The 23,051-nt window shown below is 40.5% G+C and overlaps 1 protein-coding gene and 1 long non-coding RNA gene across 3 annotated transcripts in view; one reads left to right on the forward strand and one right to left on the reverse strand.

The window, feature by feature from the left end:
• Nucleotides 1–22,567, forward strand: part of LOC131224783 (bifunctional 3-dehydroquinate dehydratase/shikimate dehydrogenase, chloroplastic-like) — a 43,361-nt gene extending 20,794 nt beyond the window's left edge. Inside the window, exons 2-10 of one of the 2 annotated variants that reach the window (XM_058220148.1) lie at nucleotides 8,435–8,534; nucleotides 10,802–11,020; nucleotides 11,495–11,838; nucleotides 12,264–12,327; nucleotides 12,865–12,973; nucleotides 14,125–14,274; nucleotides 14,394–14,542; nucleotides 20,781–20,943; nucleotides 22,300–22,567. In XM_058220148.1, coding sequence (XP_058076131.1) covers nucleotides 8,435–8,534; nucleotides 10,802–11,020; nucleotides 11,495–11,838; nucleotides 12,264–12,327; nucleotides 12,865–12,973; nucleotides 14,125–14,274; nucleotides 14,394–14,542; nucleotides 20,781–20,943; nucleotides 22,300–22,343 — 1,342 coding nt within the window. In that variant the 3' untranslated portion in view covers nucleotides 22,344–22,567. The remainder of the gene's footprint in view (nucleotides 1–8,434; nucleotides 8,535–10,801; nucleotides 11,021–11,494; nucleotides 11,839–12,263; nucleotides 12,328–12,864; nucleotides 12,974–14,124; nucleotides 14,275–14,393; nucleotides 14,543–20,780; nucleotides 20,944–22,299) is intronic. The other variant, XM_058220149.1, reaches the window with a different exon arrangement.
• On the reverse strand, nucleotides 20,818–21,110 carry LOC131224784 (uncharacterized). The gene is made up of 2 exons (XR_009161177.1): nucleotides 21,022–21,110; nucleotides 20,818–20,974 (listed from the first exon to the last, which is right to left on the reverse strand). It is a non-coding gene; the product is annotated as an uncharacterized LOC131224784 (long non-coding RNA).
• Nucleotides 22,568–23,051: the final 484 nt, after the last annotated feature.

The raw sequence follows: 23,051 nt of genomic DNA on the forward strand, positions 1-23,051 counted from the left end.
ATTCTGTTTTTATCATTTACCTTGTATAGTATATTCAACCCTTTAGGGTTGTCTCAAATACATGAAACCAAAGGAGGATTGTCTTCTCTTTGTTTTCATGGTATCAGAGCCATACCGATCTCGAACAATCCAACCCTGCTCCACTATCTTCAGCTGCACATCCTGATCCGACACCTCCTTCGTCACCGGCGCCACCTCCTGACAGATCCAGCCTCTCCTGCGTCAGCAAACCCCTGTGGCACCACCTCCTGACAGATCTGGCCCCTCCTGCGTCAGCAAACCCTGTTCTGGCACCAACCCCTGCGCCCCTTCTACGCCCCTGCTACGTCAACCAACCCTTCCGCCCAACCCCAGCTTCGTGCACGCACCCCAAGTCCCGTTCGACCAACCTTGTTGCTGCGACCAGATCTTCTCCCAGCCCTTGTTGCTGCTGTTGGAAGGTACATCCTTCTGCTGGGACCAGCTCTTTTGCTGCAAGGTACATCCTTCCTTGGTGTGGTTTACATCACTTCAGATCTATGGACAAAGACTCCTCTCATATAGAGGCCCCACGATGTGGTTTCGATGGTACCAACTACAATCTATGGGCCATTCACTTTCAGAGTTTCCTCAAGGGTCGTGGTTTATGAGGACTAATTGATGGATCTGTTATTGTCCCTACTTCCACAGATGCCGACAAAATAGCTGAGTGGGAAATAAAAAATGGACGGATTATTACCTGTATTCTCGATTTGGTCGATCGGTCAATTGTTGTTGGCCTCACGCCACACCGCACTGCTAAGGCAATATGGGAGCATCTCTAGACAATTTATCAACAGAGTAATGCGGCTCAGTTATACTGCTTGGAACAAGATTTGGTTCACCTTAGGGTGACAAAAGTATTCAAACATTCTACTCTACAATTGTTGCAATTTGGATAGAGATGGTTATGATGGATCCTGAATTTCCTCATAACTTTAAGATATTCCAAACAATGCGCGTTAGTGCGCAAGTTCGACAATTTCTTATGAAGCTGTATCTAGAATTTAAGCATTGTAGGGCTGCTCTCCTGAACCGTAGCCCAACTCCTTTATTGAATTCAGTTATTAATGATTTATTAGCTGAGGAACAACGACTGAAAGTTCTCTCTCCCACTTCCCTAACTTTGGGACCATCTGATCTGGTACTCGCTGTATCCACCTCTGCACCAAACTGTGGTTCCACTCATTTAACTTGTCGTGGTTGCAACAAAGTGGGACATGTCGTCGCTCAGTGCAAAGATTGGTGCGCTTATTATCGACGGACTGGTCATGGTATTCAGGACTGCCGTTCACGTGCCTATGCATCCTCTTTAGGCGGTGGATGTGGTGGTCGAGGTTGTGGCCGTGGTCGTGCTCTTTCTGCCACTATTTTTACCGAGCCTTCTGTTAGTGATACTGCATCTACTATTTCTGCTGAAGGACTTTCCTCACCTTTGACTCCTATGATGCTCCAGCAGATCGTGCAGGCACTTTCTGCTGCTGGTATGTCAAGTAGATCCTCATCTTCTATATGGTTCTTCGATTCGGGTGCTTCCAATCATATGACTGGTGACGTATCACATCTTCACGACATTCGTCCATACATTGGCAATCAGGCTATTTCTACTGCGGATGACACTAGAATACCCAATCAGTCCGTTGGTTCATTGACTTTCTCTCATTCTGCCCATCACCAGTTCACCCTTCGTGATGTGTTTCATGTCCCTAAACTCTCCTCAAATTTAATTTCTGTTGGTCAACTTATATCCAATAATTACTTAGTCATATTTCTTCTAAACTGTTGTTTTGTGCAGGATCTGGCAACGGAAAAGGTACTTGGGAGGGGTAGGCGGCAAGGACGTCTGTACGTGCTAGACTTTGACCCATCCGTTACTCCAGCACGTTGTTTCTTTTCTCCATCTTCCTCAGATATTTGTTCGGCAAATAAAATGTGGAAACTCTGGCATTTTCGCCTGGGTCATCCACATTCCGATCGGTTGATTCAGTTATTTTCTTCTAGCATGTTAGGGAATATTTCTCTTAATAAAAGTAATTTGGATCATTCTTGTTCTTCCTGTTGTCTTTCCAAAAGTAAGTGTATTCTTTTTTCTGTAAATAGTACAAAATCATCATCTATGTTTGAGCTAGTGCATATGGATGTCTGGGGTCCTTCACCAATTATGTTACTCTCTGGACTACGATACTATGTTATATTCATTGATGATTTCACACGTTACACCTGGATTTACTTTCTGCACTCTAAGTCATAGGTTTTTGAAAAATTCAAGATATTTCACTCTATGGTGGACACTCAATTTCGGGTAAAAATTTAAACTCTCCTCTCTGACTCAGGGGGAGAGTATCACTCTACAAATTTTCGTACATATCTTCAGGGTCATGGGATTATTCATCAGACCACCTGTTCTGATACTCCACAACAAAACGGAGTGGCTGAACGAAAAAATCGCCATATTATTGAAACTGCCAATACCCTAATGACAGCTATGAGTGTTCCTCGTTCCTTCTAGGCGGAAGCTATGATGCATTCAGTCTACTTGATTAACCAGATGCCAACTAAAGTTCTAAACAGTCAATCTCCCTACTTTGTTCTCACCGGTTTACTTCTTACATATTCCACATTTCATGTTTTTGGTTGTGTATGTTATGTTTACTTAGCATCATGTGAACATAACAAACTCTTCTCAAAATCAGTCAAATGTATGTACTTGGGATTTGGAGAAACTCAGAAGGGTTTTCGATGCTATGATCCGGTCTCTCGTCGTATTCGGGTGTCACGACATGCTGTTTTTCTTGAGCATATTGCATTTCATTCATCATTCCTCCTCCGCCTGCACCAAACTCTCCTGGTCTTACCGCTTTTCCTGACATTTCTTTTGCCTCGGGTACACTCCCTTGTCTGTTGCAGGTTTACTCACGACGACCACGTACAGATCCACCACCTATTACTCTCCCTACTATACTTGTTACCGATCCAGAATCCACCTTGATACATCGTTCCGCTCATGTACATCGACAACCTGATCTCTTGATATACTCTGTCTGCCATGAATGCTACTCTGGATACTATATCTATTCCTACTTCATACCCTCAGGCACTCATGATTGTTAGAAGAAGGCTATGGCAGAAGAACTTGAAGCATTGAATGATAACCATACGTGGGACATTATCACTTGACCCACTAACCAACAATTAATTGGTAGTAAATGGATTTATTCTGTAAAGCTTAAGTTTGACGGATCATTGGATCGATATGAGGCTCGGCTTGTCGCTCAGGGATACAAACAGGAACACAGAATTGATTATGATGAGACATTCACTCCTGTGGCTAAGATGAAAACTGTTCGCACTCTTCTAGCAATATCATCCGTTCGTTCTTGGCTACTCGCTCAGATAGATGTGAAAAATGCTTTTCTTCATGGAGACCTCCAAGAAACAACATATTTGAAGCCTCCTCTTGGCTCTTTAATCTCTGCCAATAAGGTATGTCGCCTAAAGAAAGCTCTGTACGGCTTCAAACAAGCACCTCAGGTATGGTTCCAACGCTTTCACGGTGTTGTTACGAGTGCTGACTTTACTCAAAATGGTCATAACCCATTCTTATTTTTACGCACCACTAATCGCGGAATTGTCATTGTTTTCGTATATGTTGACGACTTACTTCTGATTGGTAGCGATGCTACTGGTATCTCAGCATTAAAGGAAGTTCTGAGATCATCCTTCAAGATAAAGGACCTCGGTCATCTGACATACTTTCTTGGACTTGAATTTTCACGTTCTAAACGTGGGATCCTGGTCAGCCAGCGTAAATATACCAAGGATCTTCTCGCCTTGGCCTCATTGACGGATTAGAAGACAGTTAAGACTCCCTTAGAACTTAACATTCAATATGGTCGTGATGATGGTGATCTCCTTTTGCTGCCCACATTATACCGCCGTTTGGTTGGGAGTCTGGTTTACTTAACAATGACTCGCCCTGATATTGCCTACACTGTCCAAGTAGTCAGCCAGTTTGTATCTGCTCCTCGGACTCTTCATATGACTGCAGTGTTGCGCATCCTACGATACCTACATGGAAATCTGGATCGATTACTGTTCTTCTCCTCCACGGCAACTTTGGACCTTTGTGCTTATTCGGATGCTGACTGGGCCGGTTGCGCTCTCACACGAAGATCTACCACTAGCTACTGTGTTTTTCTCGGCACTTCTCTCATCTCTCGGAAGTGTAAGAAGCAGGCCACTGTTTCCAAATCAAGCACGGAAGCAAAGTATCGAGCAATGTCAGCTGTTTGTAGTTAGCTTGTCTGGTTACATGGACTTCTTTCCGACTTCGGCGCTCATCTACAGAATCCTACTTCACTCCATGTAGATAATCTCAATGCCATTCAAATTGCCTCTAACCCTGTTTTTCATGAACGGACAAAGCATATTGAGGTTGATTGCCACTTCATCTGAGAGAAGTTTTAGTCTAGGCTCATTTCTCTTCCACATGTCGGATCCCATGATCAGATTGCAGACATTCTCACGAAGTCCCTCACTTTTGCACGTCACTCATTTCTAGTTGGCAAACTATTACTTGTCGATGACCAGCATCAGTTTGTGGGGGGATGTTAGACAGGAAACATGCCTTGTATAGCTAATTTCTATGTTAGACAGGCCACATGCCTTGTATCACTAATTTCCATGTATACATAGATGATTCTGCTTTTATCATTTACCTTGTATAGATGATTGTAGATCTCTATATATTCAACCCTTTAGGGTTGTCTCAAATACATGAAACCAAAGGAGGATTGTCTTTTCTTTGTTTTCAGTTTAACCTTTCAAAAGTGGGCCCAAAGTCCAACTCTTGGCAAAAAACTCATCTAAGCCTAATTTTTTGATATCTCTCTTCTTCTTCTATTGATTTCTTCCCAAGTAGACCCATTTAATCAAATTTTTTACAGAAATAAGAAGAACTCATTTTATAAAAGTGGAGTTTTTACTAATTTCTGTTTTTTTATCCTTGTATGTATTTCTTGACAAAATATCTATCTAAGCAGAACTTTTTAAAGAAAGAAGAATCCATCTTTTAAAAGTGAAAATTTTGTAATATTTTTTTCATCCCATATCCTATCATTTTCTGCCTAATACAAGCCCATTTAAGCATAAGGTAAAAAGAAGAAGAACCCATTTTTCCAAGGTAGGAGTTTTTGCCAGAGAGAGTAGTCGAAAAGAAATAAGATCGTCAAATTGTAATGTTAAAGGAAGAGTTAGCTAGAAAGTAGTGATAAAATAAGTTCTAGCATAAAAAAGACTTGGGGGCATTCTCATCCCAAAATATAGAAAAAGGTGTTCCAAGTCTAACAATTAAGTTTTTGAAAAGGGGGTTTGTCAAGGGACTCCCTCATGCCTTGGGTCTATTTACGGAAAAGACCTTTTTTTATGACCAGCATTTTTCTTTCCCAGAAGTCCTACAATAGAATGGTTAGGATTGTTAAATGAAACTGGCCCATTAAAGATATTGCCTTATGAAGGATTGGTTTAGATCATACACATTTGGCACATGTGAGAAAACAAAATCAGTTAAACCATAGAAAATGACCATATTCTAGCCCTCGATTGTGTACTTATATCAAACAATATCAAACAGCTCCCAGGGAGTCCAAACATGGTGGTAGCTAGGATCATTTGATCATGTGATTTTTGGGTTATGGCCTAGCAAGTGAGCACTATGGATTCCCTACAAGTGGGCCAGATGCTTACAAAATTTACCGATGCTCCTCTTCACCATTTGTGTGTGTTCCAAGTGATGAGTTGACCAGTTTGATCTTCATGTGACAACACATACAAGTTTGGTGTAACGGTAACGGTGGCTGTAACGGCCACCACCGTTACCTTTACGATATGGGTCATAATGGCTGTTACGGCCCCCGTAACGAACATTATGATCTCTTTTTTTTTTTTTTTTTTTTTTTAATTGAAAAAATCCTGAAAAACCTGTATTTGCCCTGTAATGTTGCTTAAAAAGTACGAAAAACCTATATCTGCCCCATAACAAACAATTATGGGGCTGTTATGGACTTTATAGGGGACGTAACGTGCTATTAACGGCAGTTACATGTCATTTTTTTCCATAACAGCAGTTACAGCCATTACGACCCCGTAATGCGTAATGGTTGCCACCGTTACCTTTACAATGGTGTGTGTTCATATGGGTAGGTGGGGGGAGTAGGATTTGGTGGGCAAGATGACAAAATTCTCAGTTATCAAAGAGCCTTATTGACCATACAAAGTTGAGTGAGGAACTGGTTTTGTGAACCCTTGTTTCTAACTTGAACTTGTATTGACAAATCTTCAACGAGCAATGTTTTAAATAGCTACGCCATATAGCATGTTGCTTACGCTACGTAGCATAGCTTCGCCTTAACACTACATAACTCATGAAAATAGTTTAAGTTGCAAGCAACCTCTGCCACATGATTAGTTGCATACACTATATGCTACATAGACTACACTACACGCTACCTAGCTTACATTACAAGTTCTTTTTCACTATGGCATTTAAAATCAATTGCTGTTTTCAATGATTTGTTACATTTTTCTATTAAAAAAATAGTTAATTATTTAGTGCTTTTAGTAAAACAATATAAGTAATAGTATTAAATCAATTTTGTCGCTCTTTCTTTATTTTATACTCAATCATTGCCCTTTCCTATTACTTTAGATTTCGTTTGGTTACACCAAATATCATGAAATTTTGTTAAATTTCATTATTAATAAATCTAATTTGGTGTAGAATATCATGAAATTGGTACAACCAAGTACAACCTTTGATTAAATATCTAGAAGTGGCCTATAGCTTATGCCCCGCGCTTTAGAGGGGTGAATGCTACTCTCTCCGCTATGTTCTTGCTGATGAGAAAGACTATTTCACCATAGCCCATGTAAGGTGGGGTGTAATAGATGAATAGTCTGGATCATCACAATATGGACCTGAAGGGTAAGCGGCTTGGGCACACCTCTACGGTGAGCCATCCTGAGCATTTTAGTGTTTCATGGCACTAACAATTCACGGCCATATTAGATAAGAAAATTTTAATAAAAAGGTTATGTATTGGGAAGCATGGAATATGTAATTGCCAATCTTTTCAACTGATATTTTTTCCTGGTGAGCTGCCATTTGATTTTTTATGATAACATAGGATGGATGGTTGATTGCACATCTCTAGCATCCCTCTGCATACATGTCAAACATTTATATTACTCAGAGCCTTTGAACTGGTGGATCACCATATGAATGACCCATAACCAGAATGTTGTAATTGGACAATCCTGATGGTCCATCATGGAGAGTTTCGCCCGTCAAATGTTGACCATTACTCATGTTTACTGTGTCCATATTCATGCTATTGATGTGGCAGCTAAAATATTTTGATAGACAACCTGTGAATGTGGTGGCCCACTAGATCAAAGTTCTCATCACCTTGGTCGATCTCCACATGTGCGGTGGAGAATCTGCAGATACAACCAGCAAATGCAAACTCCTAGTAGAAACTCATTCTCTCTTTTGAGAACTATGTGTTTAGCATTATCCATTTTCACAGTTTCTGATTTACTGAGTTGGGTTTGCTTTCATTTCCGCATTTTGTTGCCTCGGTTTGCTATGTTCACAGGCTTGATTCATTCAATTCATGAACCAAATTTTGTTGAGCGCATGTTTGGATGCCTATTGAATTAAATTGCAATTTTAGTCTAATAAAATGGAAATAAACAAATTATAATTCAATAAAGTGAAATTGAAATGTGAGAGTGCAGGCTCCTGATGGTAATTATGCTGATTTCATGTTGTACTAGAAACATATGTAACTGCAATTTCACAGCCAAATCCTACTATTTCTATAGTGGAGAAAAGGCTATGGTGATGACGATGATGATGAATTCCTCTTGAACAAACTGAACGTTCACAATTCAATTCACTTGTTCATCCAAATGCAACCTTAGCCCATGAAACAGTTTTAAATCTCATAATATGGCTTTCGTTTAAGTCTTCTCAAGCTCACCCTCCGACCCATGTTATGGATTCGAATTTAGTGACTATTATTGATCAGAAGTTCCAGATCAACAAGAAAGAATTTGGTGAATTTGGAAATGAATTCATTGATTCCAAGCAAATGGAGAATTAATTGTAGGTGAAGTGAGAATCAATTTGACTTTTTCTGTTTGGAGCACATACCGTTTTATTCAATGAACTTGCAGCCATGGATTTAACACAATTGGTCGGAATTTAGGTAGAAACTAGATACGAGTTTCTTGAATTGCAGAATTTAAACATGTTTGTAGTAAATTTTATAAAATGATATATATTGTTATTGAAAGTATTCACATTTACCATAATTTTCAGATTTTTCAACTATTTCTTTCATTGTCATGTCAGGCTGAATCCATCAGGTGGACCATCTGAAAAGAAGAAATGCTTCGAAGTTTTAGAACTGGCACTGGACTTAGGTGCTGAATATGTTGATCTGGATCTTGAGGTACCAAATGTCATCATTTTAATCAAGCATACTGTGTTTAACTGTTCCTCTGATACTATTGTGGTTTTTAGATAAGCAGTTGAATAGACAGCACTGTGAGGAGCTGTTTGGATGTTTCCCCAGAAAGTAGATGGCAGCGAATGTAAATCTGCCCATCTGTGATTTAGGGGATCTGGTCCATTTGATGCATCTTGTTAAGAACCCACATGGAGGGATGTGCTGAATGGTCCCATCCACAAAATGTGCCCTGAAATGGGGACTGAATGATAATGGGTAGGAACCATTGTTATCCGAGTTTCATATTGGGCAAAGGAGATGGTTTTCCATCTGCATTTTCATGGATGCCCAAACCATCCCCACGGCTTCCTTTTTGTTATGTTGATTCTTTCTTTTGTCATTACCGAGACTTGAACATTGACCCAAGTTAATGGCAATAGTAGTTTGGCGGTAAAGGTCTTTGATGCATCATGGATGATCATGGAATGTAAATGGAGATTAGTAAATAAATAAATAAAAGGTTGCATTTGTATTCTATGACACATCAGGTGATTTTTGATGCACTATCAAATTGCATTGCAGCTATTAGTCTAATAGAGTGGAAAAAACCAAATTGTAATTTGTTTCCTTGCATTCATATTTTGACAATGAGCCTTTGGGCTTCAAATTGCTATCAAACTATTTTGAATTTGGACTTGGAAAGAATTGTAATTGCAATTTGAGGGCTACTTCCTTATTGTGAGTACTGGGAAATATCAATAACTTCCATCATTTCTACCTTAATGGATCTGTAATATCTATGCCAATTCGACAAGTTTATTTGAATTCAATCAACCAAAGGAAATATCAAAATGGCATTATATTAGGATTCTCTATGATCTTTGCACTCTATTCTATTGGAATTAGAGATAAAATTATTTTTGTTCCTCAATGGTATGCAAATTCAAGATTCCTATTACTCAGCTTGGATTAAAATGGTCAGAGATTCCAGTCAAATTATTCCAACTGTTCAAGCTTTTGGTTCGTTTTAAGAATTGTAACATTTGGTTTTTTACTTTTTGTCATATTTTTGCAGCCACAATATTTCATTTACCGCTAAGCATAGTCTAAAACTCAGTGACTCGATTCAAAACTTGGCTGAGTCAAATCAACTCAATGAGATTTATAGTCGAGTCACTGAGAAACTTGCTAATGAGTGAGACTCGGTTTTGACTTGACAAGACTCATGGAGTTGGCTCGCTAACTCAATCAACTCGAGGCAACTTGGCATGATTCAAACCAAGCCACTCACTGAGTGAATGCCTTGGGGATGAGATTCGAATGCCTGACCTCATGAGCAAGATGCAAGTGTCATTACAACCTTCCCATGCACTATTTTTGTGACAAATTAAACTGTTTTTTATATTCATAATATTCAAACATCTATTATTAATCCAGACACGTTAATTTAATTGAGTTGAATCTTTAAGTCGACCCGACCCGGCAGAACATCCAGTGGAGTGGATTTTTTTCTTTTTCTTTTTCTTTTTTCTAATAACCATGCTGCTAAACAATCCTCCACATGCACGTCTACATGTGGACATGTCCACATGGCCTGATTGTGTGGCATCAGAGCCATGCATCATGTGGGACCAACCATGCCAAACAATTAGTCCAGACTCCAGTCAGCTATCAGGCAGGCCACAATTGTACAGAAATAATGGATGGTGTAAAAGAAGTCCTTGGCCGAACCCTCCTTGTGGAGTGTGCCCCTGCATCCCAAGAGCCACCCCACTCGAGCCCGGTGTGAAAATACGCATGCATTAATCACCCTTGGTGAAGAGTCTCGAACACGAGACCTCCTGCTCTGATACCACTTCGATGCAAGACAACTAACCACTTGCTGTAAAAGCCCGAACCGATAGAGCATGGTGAATCAATCCATTTATCTCATAGCCCAGGCCCCACATCCCATGAGTTAGGTCCTTGGCTGAACCCCTCGTTGTGGGCCCCACATCACATAGGTTCTGCCTCACATGAGCCGCCCGCCTCACACGAGCCACCAGCCTCACATAGGCCGCCCATCTCGAGTGTGCCCCTGCATCCCACAAGCCACCCCACTCGAGCCCGTTGTGAAAATGCCCCTGCATTAGTTTTCATTCAAGTCATCTAATACACAGCCAAGTCTGCGGTGTGCTCATTTGTGGATGTGCATTAGTATGCATGCATGTTGGGCTCACTAACATCGAGTCCTAAACCTGCTTTGAACCATGTTGCATGGTAATTTGCAGGTAGCTGCTGAGTTTATACAGAGTGCACCTTCAAGAAAACGTTGCAGTAGCAAAGTAATTGTGTCATGCCATGTGAGTGGTGGAACGCCTTCAAAAGAGGAGCTTGGAAATCTTGTTGCACGATTGCAATCTACTGGAGCAGATGTTGTGAAAGTTGTAACAGATGCCACCAATATCACAGATATAGCAAGGATTTTCCATTTGCACTCGCATTCCCAGGTTTGAATTATATAGTTGAGTCAATTTAATAGGAGTCGTACTGATGGTTGGATGACTGTAAATTTTCATTCATCTTCACCTCATTTGCATCTGTAACTGTGCATACATATCATACAATTGCACCAAGAATTTATAACATAGTGCACAATAAGCTCCAGAAAGGCTGATCGCAAGACCACACATGCCAATGTGACGTGCGTGTGAAAGATCCAGGCAGTTCATCAGTTGGGTCCCATTGTCTGTCGTGACAAGCTGCTCCTGTACGTTACATCAAATGTGAAGCAGTGGTCAATCATTGTTCCTCATACATGTGTGGTCTACCCAATGACAGAAGTGACCTGATTTTCAGGACAAAAGACATAAGCTGGAAGCTCCCACCTGATAAATGGCCTGGATCACTCTCCGAAATTGGTAAATGTAGGGACTTGCAAGTTCTCTTGCACGATTGAATTTCACACTTGTTACATCCACCAGCAGGTGCCGTTAATTGCATGTGCTACAGGGGATAGGGGCCTTATAAGCCAGCTCTTGTGTCCGAAATTTGGCGGTTTTCTGGTATATGGATCAACAGTAGGCAATCTCATACCTGGCGTGCCTCCTTTGGCTAGCCTTAGTCAAGTTTATAAGCTTGAGAATGTAAATGCGGATACGAAAGTTTTTGGGCTCATTGCGAATCCTGTAGGCCACAGCAAAGGTCCCATTCTGCACAATCCTTCTCTTAGACACGCGGGCTATAATGGAATCTACGTCCCATTGCTTGTTGATGATATCAATGAGTTCTTTAGAGTCTATTCATCCCCTGATTTTGCAGGTTTCAGGTATGCAACATTGAAGAATTATATGATCCTTGGGGTTTTCAGTTGGTCTCATTGTCGATGAACCATACCCCAAAAATGTTCCAGATTAGAAGATCCTAACATCTGTTCTTTGACCTTCTGTCAATTGAGTTGGATCATTGTTGTATTTCTTTTCATGTCCATCTAGGCTGTGAGTGGAAGTGTCAGAAGTGTTCAGTCAAAGATATTTTTGGGCCATGGTCCCATCAACTGTGGGGGCCCATCAGATAACTGGCATCACTGAACCATGGGTTTGGCCCCACCCGTACAAACTAATGATCAGAGGATACCTGACGATCATATAATTCCTCAGCAGCCATTCCCTTATATAACTTTGTTTTCGTAGAATCTGTTCGTTGTGTATATGATTTTCTTCTCAGCAATCTAACCGGGTTTGTTTCTGTTAGTGTTGGAATTCCACACAAGGAAGCTGCTGTAGGATGCTGCGATGAAGTCCATCCACTTGCTAAGGTGGCGAAACTTTTCTTTTCATGTCAAGTGGGTTTCGACAAGCATATGCTTCACTGAGAACCATGGTTTTGCAATTGTGGTTCCCATGGTTCGTTGATCTGATGGCATCACCATGGATGCATGCTGCTCCAAAAGTCTCCCACAAAACTAGGTGATCCTCACTCTTCAATCAGTGGCCTAGAAAGATGGTTAAGAGATGGTGTACCAATGGTCCACATTCATTGGAATATTGGCCAATGACTGAATAGTTAGGACCATCCAGTCGGGGAGATTCTTGGGGGCATTACCATCCATGGTGAGGCCACTAGATCAATAGTCAAGATCACCAAATCATGGGCCGCTCTTGTCCCGTAAATTTTCATAGTCTAACATCCCACACTACTTATGCCTCTAAGCCTATAGTAGATTAAATCACATTGGCATTGAAAATTTTGAATGGAGCAGCATTAGTGTCATGCCATGGTATTTCATGGTTGCAGTTGCATGCATGCATGGAATATAAGATATTAACTTCTAATATGTGGCATGCTTTACCAGTCCATAGGAGCTGTAAATACTATTGTAAGGAGACCTAGTGATGGGAGGCTGGTTGGTTATAATACAGATTGTGAGGCTGCTATCACTGCAATGGAGGACGCATTGAGAGGTACTATCATCTCAAGATTTCTATGACTGAGATTACATCGTTCTCAGCCCTTCTGAAAATGACCAAAACCAGTATTTTTGTGAATTTCTTGTTGTCCAACAACACTGATTGTTGGGCATCTGCAAATAAAAAATAAAAAAGGGAAGAAGAAGAAGAATTTAAAGGGTAGCTTACAGTGATAGTTCACTCCCCATGTGGCATACATGTATGTCAATGTAGACCATCCAAACTGTTGTCCACATTGTGGACGGAACATAGCCTGGCATTTTCATTGGTGAAGCCAACTTAATCTGATTTCACCCGTTGAATTTTTGGATTGTGGACAAATTTTAATTTATTCCATCCATTTGATAGCCATGTATTCAGCAGTGGAGCCCATGTTGCATGGATTGGATGGCATAAGTTAAAATATTGGTGAACTATCACCGTAGTCTTGTCTTCCGTTAGAAATAGAGCCGCTTCAATCCTTTTCACCATTTTACCTCTAACTGCTGCATATAACTTTAGATACTAGTAAACATAGTGGCTTTATCAGGATTGATTGAAGGGTTTGGAAGTTAAGGGTGTTTCCATCAGCTTCAAATTATGAGGTCTCTTTAAGTCTATGTTTTAATGCACTATTGAATCAAATTGCAATGTTTGAATCAGTAGAGAAGAAATGACAAAATAGTAATTACCTTCCCTAGGGGTAGTTTGGACACACTTCCGCAGAGGAGGTTTTGGCAAAGGGTTTTTCATGCTTCTTTTCCGATCAATTGGTTTTCAGCGTGTAGGCTTTTTAGTGCCTATTTTGATGAGTGGGGGATCAGAAGGGGGTTTGTGGAAGTGCATCCAAATGCACGACATGAAATGCCATTAGGTTCAAAATGGTTTTTAGGCCTCAAAAGCCCCTTTTGAGAGTGTGTCCAAATGGGCCCTCAGTATCCATAATGGGGAAGTAGCCCTTAAATTGCAGTTAAATTTCTTTCAAATCCAAGTTGAAAGCAACATGATTGCGATATAGAGCTGATTCACTCAATATGAATCCTAAGGAAGGGAATTGCAGTTTAGTAATTTCCACTGCATCAAACAAAGCATCCAAACGTGGTCTAAAAATAGTTTCTGTTGACTAAGTTGTCTCATTTAAAATTGGAAGAAATGCAATTTTACAGCAAGGAAAGGCACTAGTGGAGAAGCATCCAACATTTCTCCACTTGCTGGGAAACTATTTGTGCTGGTTGGAGCTGGAGGAGCGGGAAGAGCTCTGGCCTTTGGTGCCAAAAGTAGAGGAGCTCGGATCGTCATTTTCAATCGCAACAATGGTAATTATAAAAATATACCAGGATGCTCGTTTTATAGAATAATCATGAAGTGGTATTTGTTGGTGAAGCGAATCTTCCTTCATTTCATTTTCTAACTTTCATGATTTCTATCTGAGAAGAGAGGGCAAAGGCTCTTGCACACGCAGTCGCAGGGGAAGCTAGACCATATGAAGAAAAAGACAGTTTCTGTCCAGAGAAAGGAATGATCCTCGCAAATGCCACTGCTGTAGGAATGCAACCCAATTCTGGTCAAACACCTGTTGCCAAGGTTCGATTGCATCTTACCATGCATGCTTGGTTTATTTAAAAGGGATTTGTGCCAATGTTACAATTTATGTAACATAATGGCCGTCTCATGGGTTAAAATGATTTAGAGAACATTTTAACACTGTTTGAATTGTGATTTCACATAACACAGTTGCTGTTGGTCAAAATAATACAAATATTTGTAATGCTGCATCTTTTTCTTTCACCTGCTAATTTTTTTCCTGTAAAATATTTAAGAATCCATAGATTTTTTTTTTTTTTTTTAAATACTGATTATTATGAAAAAAAAAAAAACCTGAGTTAGAAATTATTCTAGATTAATAAGATTTTTTTTTTTTTTAAAAGAGACCATAGGAAGAAATACTATCATAATAGGGAAGTTTGTAAGTTTCTGAAAAGGAAAACACAATAACAAAAGCAATGACAGGAAAAAAAGAAAAAACAAAAACAAAAAGCAGGAATCATTCATGAATAAATTAATATTCGTGGTACAGTTCGGAAGCAAACAATTTGTGATTCATACTAGATAGTGGGGCTATTTGAGAAAGTCCAGGGCGTGGGTCCCACTCATCATTGTTATTTGAGAAATTTCTAGTGGAAGTGAAGTTTAGTTCACAAGTACTCTACTAATGACAAGTATTGAGTACGACCTGCAAAAACATAAGAAGCTTTGATTTGAACTTGAAAAACATTTCTAATCTCTTAGGGCCCATTTGGCCGGGTGGATTGGAAGGGATTGAATGGTATTAGGGTGGATGGCATGGATTTCAAGGTAATGATGGTGTTGTCAGTGGATTGTCTTAAGATCCATGGGATTGCTATATCCCGGGATTGCTATATCGGGTCTGTTTGACATGCTCGGCCAATCCCGGGATTAAACCTTCCCATCCCTTCCAATCCCTCGAACCAAACACGTCCTAAGCAAATTTGAACGGATTAGGGTGGATTGGATGGGATTTAAAGGTAACGATGGTGTTGTCAGTGGATTGTCTTAAGATCCATGGGATTGCTATATCCCGGGATCAGATCACCCAGTCTGTTTGGCACGCCCGGCCAATCCCGGGATTTTACTTCCAATCCCTTCCAATACCATCCAATCCCTTCCAATCCTCTAAAGCCAAACGGGCCCTTAGAACTCTAGAAATCCACTTTGATTTGATGATGCAGGACATGAAAATTAAATATGATATGCGAGATTTCAGGCTTAAGATCACGTTAGTTGAAAAACAATTACACAAATTCCATATCCCACATGAAAGTCCAAACATTCAATTAAGGAGAATCTATGCGGGTCCAGGCCTACACATGATAGGGCTGGATAAATAAAAATTATGAACCAAACGATACTCAAAGATAAGAAATAATCATCCACACATGCATAGTAATCAGTCCGTAATCCAAGGGATTTAGAAATTCTAATTCGAGGAACCCTAGGGTAAGAAAAGGGGCATAAAATTGGAGATTTGAGTAATTTAGGATTAGGTTTAGGGATTTTGGGTGAAAGCGGAGTGAAAGAGAGGAGAGAGACGAACCAGAGAAGTACTGCACGCGTGAACAACAACAATGGCCCAAATGCACGTGCGTGTGATCCTGGCCGCACGTGTGTGGTGCCCATTAGTCAGAAAAAGATCACCTTGGCCCTGGTCAGCTAGGGATGGACTCCAAAACCCTCAAATCTCAGCTCGATCCGATGTACGGTTTGTGCATGGTGCTCCGCCGAAGTTTCAACCATTCTGTAGGGCCAGATTCTGAAATTCTGCTGTGGGGAAGAGAATTGCTGGAATAGATGATTGATTCGAAGTGTAGATGATGGGTGAGATAAGAAGAAGGGATGGTAGAAGATGGGTAGTAGAGATGGCGATGGATGGGGGCGAATCGGGATAGATGTGGCTTCGCACTACGATAGTTAACCCTTCGATGAAGGGAGGGCTTCGCACCCAATTAGGCTTCATAACTCAGAGATTAGGAAAACACATAATTTTTATTAATCTTCAATGAATCAAAAGAACTACAAGGGGTGCCTATTTATAGGAAAAACCCTATACCCCAAAACTCGCATTGTGTGCGCAACCTATTACTTGGCGATGAAGTAAATTAAAATAAAAACCAATCAAAAAAATCTAAAGCGTTCACGATGTTCTAAATAACATAAATAAGCAAAACCTAAAATATGAAATCAATCCGACTAGTGGGCCACGATCATGAGATCCCATGATGGGCTTTTCTTGGCTATCGGGCCCACTCTCTTGAACCAAAATTCCGTCTTTTAACTAGGAGGCCCTCCCTGGACATCGTCATTTATCCAGATCGACAGTGGGGCCCTCCTGGCTTACGTGCATAGGGGGGCGGCGTGAGTGCGCGTGCGCGCATGATGTCCCCATCAGTTCTCCCCGACTGCAAAGATTTTGCCACTGGCGAAATAAAACTCTTGAACCGTTCTAGGATGTTAGGATCAAGTCTCTGAAGCTCCTCCTCAGTGAGCCACATGCTGTCTGAAGCTGGGCGTGACTTCCATTTAACCACGTACTTCTAAAACCCGTCGTCCGACGTTGAAACTATCCGATGGTTCAAGATATCCTCTATTTCCTTTTTGGGTGTGTGAAGATTAGGTATGGGAGGTAGAGGCTAGGAAAATGAGTTGGGAAGGATAGGTATGGGAGTTAGAGGCTAGGAAGATGGGTCGGGACGGGTAGGTATGGGAGGTAGAGGCTGAAAAAATGGGTCGGGATAGGTAGGTATGGGACGTAGAGGCTAGGAAAATGGGTTGGTAATGGTAGTTATGGGAGGTAAAGGCTGAGAAAATGGGTTGGGATGGGTAGGTATGGGATGTAGAGGCTGGAAAAATGGGTCGGGAATAGTAGGTATGGGAGGTAGAGGCTGGGAAGAAAGGTCAGGAAGAGTAGGTATGGGAGGTAGAGGCTAGGAAAATGGGTCGGAAAGGAGCCATGGTTCAAGGGATAAATATGAGGAATCAGGTTGGGTGGGCGAAGGGCTGGACAAAGTATCAGTGGTCTCCTGAAAAGTAATTAAATCCTCCACATCGGAAGTGAAACTAATTTCCATGTAAGTTGGAAGATCTACCTCATACACATTGAGACCGTTTCGTTTCATAATTTTGAAGGGTTTCCAACGCTACGCGTGTGTAACTTACGAATGGCCCTCGGAGGTATCGCTCGGTGCTGATGCGGACCATCACGGAGTCCCCAATATTGAATCCTTTAAAACATTTATGCTAGTCTGCAAAAAATGTGCAATGTTCATTACTAGTCATGATCTTCTGCCTGATTTCTTGATGTCATAAATGAATGTGATGCACAAGAGACTTTGCAGACTCTAACAGCCTATGGGACAGTAACATAGAGACAAGATCAATAGGTTTCCTAGGTTTATAACCAATAACGACTTCATGAGGACTTAGACCTGTGGACCTATCGACAGAACTATTCAACGTAAACTCGGTTGTAGGTATTACAGTGTCCCATGTTCTGGTGTGCTCTATATCCCTCCTAGGGGGAGACTCACCCGGTAGATCATCAGGAAAGACATCACGTAACTCATCCATTACCGGAATGACCTTAGTAGGTAACTCTACACTAGCCTCTGGTGCACTCTCTCCAGCCACAAGGCTGCACATGTTGTACCTTTTAAAATAGTGGTCTTGATGTCTCTCATGGGGTGGGTGCACGGGTGCACACCCATAATTGATTCCTTGACCAACTCCATTCATTGGTCTATCCTCCAAGCCACCTGCTTGAGATTGGACATCTACCTTAATGGTGGGGTTTGTCCTGACGATGGTCTTTAGTCGGGTAATGCGTACATCAAGCTGTTCAAAGCATTGGTCCATTTCCAAGTGCTTAATCAGAAACTCCAACTTCTGGGACTGCTTGTTTAGTGACTCTTGTAATTGTTTCATGTTTAGTGTAGGGTGCCAACCAAAATTCAGCAATATAATTGTCAAAATATAAGATTTTATTTATTTATTTATTTATTTATTTAAGAAACGACCTAGTTTCTAAAACAAGTTAGGAAAGTTTCTAAAAAAAAAAAACAAATTAGGAAAGTTTCTAAAGAAAAGCAACCTAGTTTCTAAAAACGAAAAAGGAAAGTTTCTAAAAACGTTCTAAAGAAACAAATTAGGAAAGCTTCTAAAAAAACAAATTAAAAAAGTTTCTAAAAAAAACAACCTAGTTTCTAAAGAAAAAGAAAAAGGAAAGTTTCTAAAAATAGAAAGTAAGTTTCTAAAAAAGAAAAAGGAAAGTAAACTAGTTTCTAAAAAAGAAAAAGGAAAGGAAATTAGTTTCTAAAAACAGATTAAGAAAGTTTCAAAAAAACAGAAAAGGAAAGTTTTTAAACCTAGAAATAGAAAACTAAGTTCTAAAATAATTCAAATAAGGGGATAACAGAAAATTTTAGCAGCTTATGTCAGGGTTTATGGACCTCTAAACAGCCATATATGATGAGAATTGATGCGTAATGGACATAAACAACCAAACCCTAAACATGTAATGAATTCCTCTACAAGAACCCTAGGCTTTGATACCAAATTTGATGCAGGACATGAAAATTAAATATGATATGCAAGATTTCAGGCTTAAGATCACGTTAGTTCAGAAACAATTACACAAATTTCATATCTCACATGAAAGTCCAAACATTCAATTAAGGGGAATCTATGCAGGTCCAGGCCTACACATGATAGGGCTGGATCAATAAAAATTATGAACCAAACGATACTCAAAGATAAGAAATAGTCATCCACACATGCATAGTAATCAGTCCCTAATCCAAGGGATTCAGAAATTTCAATTCGGGGAACCCTAGGGTAAGAAAAGGGGTATAAAATTGGAGATTTGAGTAATTTAGGGTTAGGTTTAGGGATTTTGGGTGAAAGCAGAGTGAAAGAGAGGAGAGAGATGAACCAGAGAAGTACCGCACACATGGACAACAACAATGGCCCAGACGCACGTGCGTGTGTTCCCAGCCGCACGTGTGTGGGACCCACTATTCAGAAAAAGGCCACATTGGCCCTGGTCGGCCAGGGATGGACTCCAAAACCTCCAAATCTCAGCTCGATCCGATGTACGGTTTGTGCGTGGTGCTCCGCAGAAGTTTCAGCCCTCCTACAGGGGCAAATTCTAAAAATTTGTTGTGGAGAGAAAAATGGCTGCAATAGAAGATGAATTTGAAGCATAGATGATTGTAGGAGAATAGAAATATGGATGGAAAAAGGTGGGAAGTATGGATGATAGAAGATAGAGGCGGATCGGGATATATGTGGCTTCGCACCACGGTAGTTAACCCTTCGAAGAAGGGAGGGCTTTGCACTCAATTAGGCTTCACAACTCAGAGAGTAGGAAAACGCAGAGTTTTTATTAATCTTCAATGAATCAAAAGAACTACAAGGGGTGCCTATTTATAGGGAAAACCCTATACCCCAAAACTCGCGTCATGTGCGCAACCTATTACTTAGCGATGAAGTAAACTAAAATAAAAACCAATCAAAGAAATCTAAAGCTTTCACGATGTTCTAAATAACATAAATAAGAAAAACCTAAAATGTGAAATCAATCCGACTAGTGGGCCACGATCATGAGATCCCATGATGGGCTTTTCTTGGCTATTGGGCCCACTCTCTTGAACCAAAACTCTGCCTTCTAACTAGGAGGCCCTCCCTGGACGTCGTCATCGATCCAGATCGACGGTGGGGCCCTCCTTCTAGAGTACGTGCGTAGGGGGCGGCGTGAGTGCGCGTGATGTCCCCATCATTTGAACTTACAAAACATTTCTAATTTCTTAAAACTCTAGAAATTCTTGTTTTTGAAGAGCTGCATCAAAACAGGTAGTCTAAGCTTGGCAAAAGAATTCTAGTATAGAACTTTAGCAATTTCATACAAATTTAATATTGTGGCATCCTGAAAAATCTGTTAAAATTATTTGTTTAGGATATTTAGAAAATGCAACATTTGTGACATGTGGGATCCCTCATTTGTGGAGTCCAAGGTGTAATACATGTTCCACATACCACAAGCAATGTTGCTGAATGTGCAGCTCTGAATGGTCTAGCTTGAACCATGGCAATGCTATTTACCCAATCCATCATGGCGGGCAGTTGCATGGCAGGCCATGTTGCATGCCATGGTGCAAATTTTAGAACAAGGCTCTCAAAATTGGATTTCCTTTTTTCTTTTAAAGAATGACTTAGCTTATCATTTTTTGGTAAAATAATGCTTGTTTAGGAGGCATTGGGAGCATATGACCTCGTCTTTGATTCGGTTTACACGCCTAGAAATACTCGTCTCCTGAAAGAAGCGGAGGAAGCCGGAGCTATTGCAGTGAGTGGTGTCGAGATGTTCATCAGGCAAGCCATTGGCCAGTTCAATCTCTTCACTGGTGGAGAAGGTACTCTCTCTCTCTCTCTCTCTCTCTCTCTCTCTCTCTCATGTACAAATACACACATAAGCAAACCCAATATACTACTTGCAGCTCTTTTAAGTCTACCCTGTTGGAGACCAGGTAATATAGTACACAATGGAGGTGAGAAGAATATGATGACGAGACTATCAGATCTAGCAGGTTCAAGGCTCAACTTGAATAATCAATATCTCAAGACAGATTTGCTACCCCTTTTTGGAGACACCAGCAAGTGCAAAAGAAGGAAAATGACAAATCGTCTTCAGGATACAATGAACTCACAGATCTGAATTTCAACACAAAAAATTACTCCTTTAAGTTTTGAATAGATCTCTAATTTTGACACTGATATGCCTCTAAAACTTCTGAAGAATACACAACAACAGGGCAGATTTAAGAGCACTGGACAATCAATTGCTTAATATAGGAAAATGGAATGTATATTCTGGACTAAGATGTTCAGGATATATAGCAATTGAAGGGACATAGTGTCCTTCCAGGAGAGGCACTCAAGTGCCACTTCAAACTATTCACACCCATTCACAGCAACAAACTATCTGCCATGAAAGGACATGACCTTTTGTCTTGTGATGGTTATTTTTATCCCGTTTTGGACAGAGATAGTTATTCAACAACATAAAACTGTTGCCACATATCCATATCCTAGTCGGCATAATTGCTGCCATATGTACGAGACGTAGCACCATTGCCACGTGTACAGTAATGTCTCGGTGACTCTTTTAATCAGCATTATGGTAAAACCTTTGCTGTCAATAGGTGAGTCCTACTTGACATTGGTTCACTCCTAATTGTACCATGGCTGGCTCAGATGTATTCGAGCCAAGTGTTAAAAAGATTAGGCTCCATGCAACGATGTGTATGTGCAAAGTGTAGGGTGCCCTAATAAAGTGACCAAGCAGCCCTACAGCCGACGCTGCGCATGCAGACATTGCTTTGCGCCATCCTTGTGGAGATTTGAACCTTGGTTCCATTAGCAAAAACTCCTCTTTTCATCTGGCTATACAACCTTTTATGGAAAGTTTTTATGATAAATATATTTATTTACTTACTAAAAATAAACTTTTTATTTTTGAAATTTACTTTTGTTATAAAAAACACAGCATAGCCCACATGAACTTGAGCAAATGCCACGGACACAGAAAATCCTCTCTCTCTCTCTCTCTCTCTCTCTCTCTCTCTCTCTCTCAGACAACCAAACCGGATTACATCACTTTTAAGTCTAGGCCACATGAACTTATGTGAATGCCACAAACACAAGGAAGAAAATCTTATTACAGCAAGCTTAAAGATTGAAAACATGCATTGTTTTGTATTTGTTTGCAGCGCCTGAAGAGTTCATGCGCAAGATCGTTCTGACCAAGTTCTGATACATCATCTATATACATTGTGAAAGCACGTTTGGTCATGAATGAATTTCATGGTTTCGTATACTGGCATGCTTCGATGAGGGCAGAGGCCTCTGTATTTGTTTTTTTCTTGTGTTTGATTCGATTGAAAGTTTTTGTATTCGGCCTAACGGATGACTCCCATCAATAACATGGTTTTGTTTGGAATAAAATCAATGAAAGAGACTCTTAAGGTTTTTTCTACATGGTTTCACTCAGTTTTTCAACCTTTGACTTGGTCAAGGCCTTTATCTTGTGGAAGTCAGCCTTTTGACTCTGACTTAGCTTCTTTGGAATTGTGTGATTCTCGTGTGTAGAAGTGGGGCCCATGGTTTGGCCATCTATAGGGGGATTGGATACTGGTGGGCCCATATCAGACCCGACTAAGTGAATCAGTTTCGGATTCTATTGGGTCCGGATGCTGGTGCCATATATAAGGTACCGGATCCAATTCCGGGCATCGCTCCTGATTTTGAGCATGAATTAGGTTTTGGAACGGGGTTAGATGCTTGGATTCAGAATCGGGTCTAGAACCAGGCCTAGACTCAAGTCAGATCCGAATTGAGATTTGGATACTTGGATGCCGAATTGGGCTCTTTTTTTCTTTTTTCTTTTTTCTTTTTTCAACTACAAGAAATGCTGAACACATTTCATGAGCTATCATGCAAAATTTGCACAGACGAGATGATT

Source organism: Magnolia sinica, chromosome 14, assembly GCF_029962835.1.
Source record: "Magnolia sinica isolate HGM2019 chromosome 14, MsV1, whole genome shotgun sequence".
NCBI lineage: Eukaryota > Viridiplantae > Streptophyta > Magnoliopsida > Magnoliales > Magnoliaceae > Magnolia > Magnolia sinica.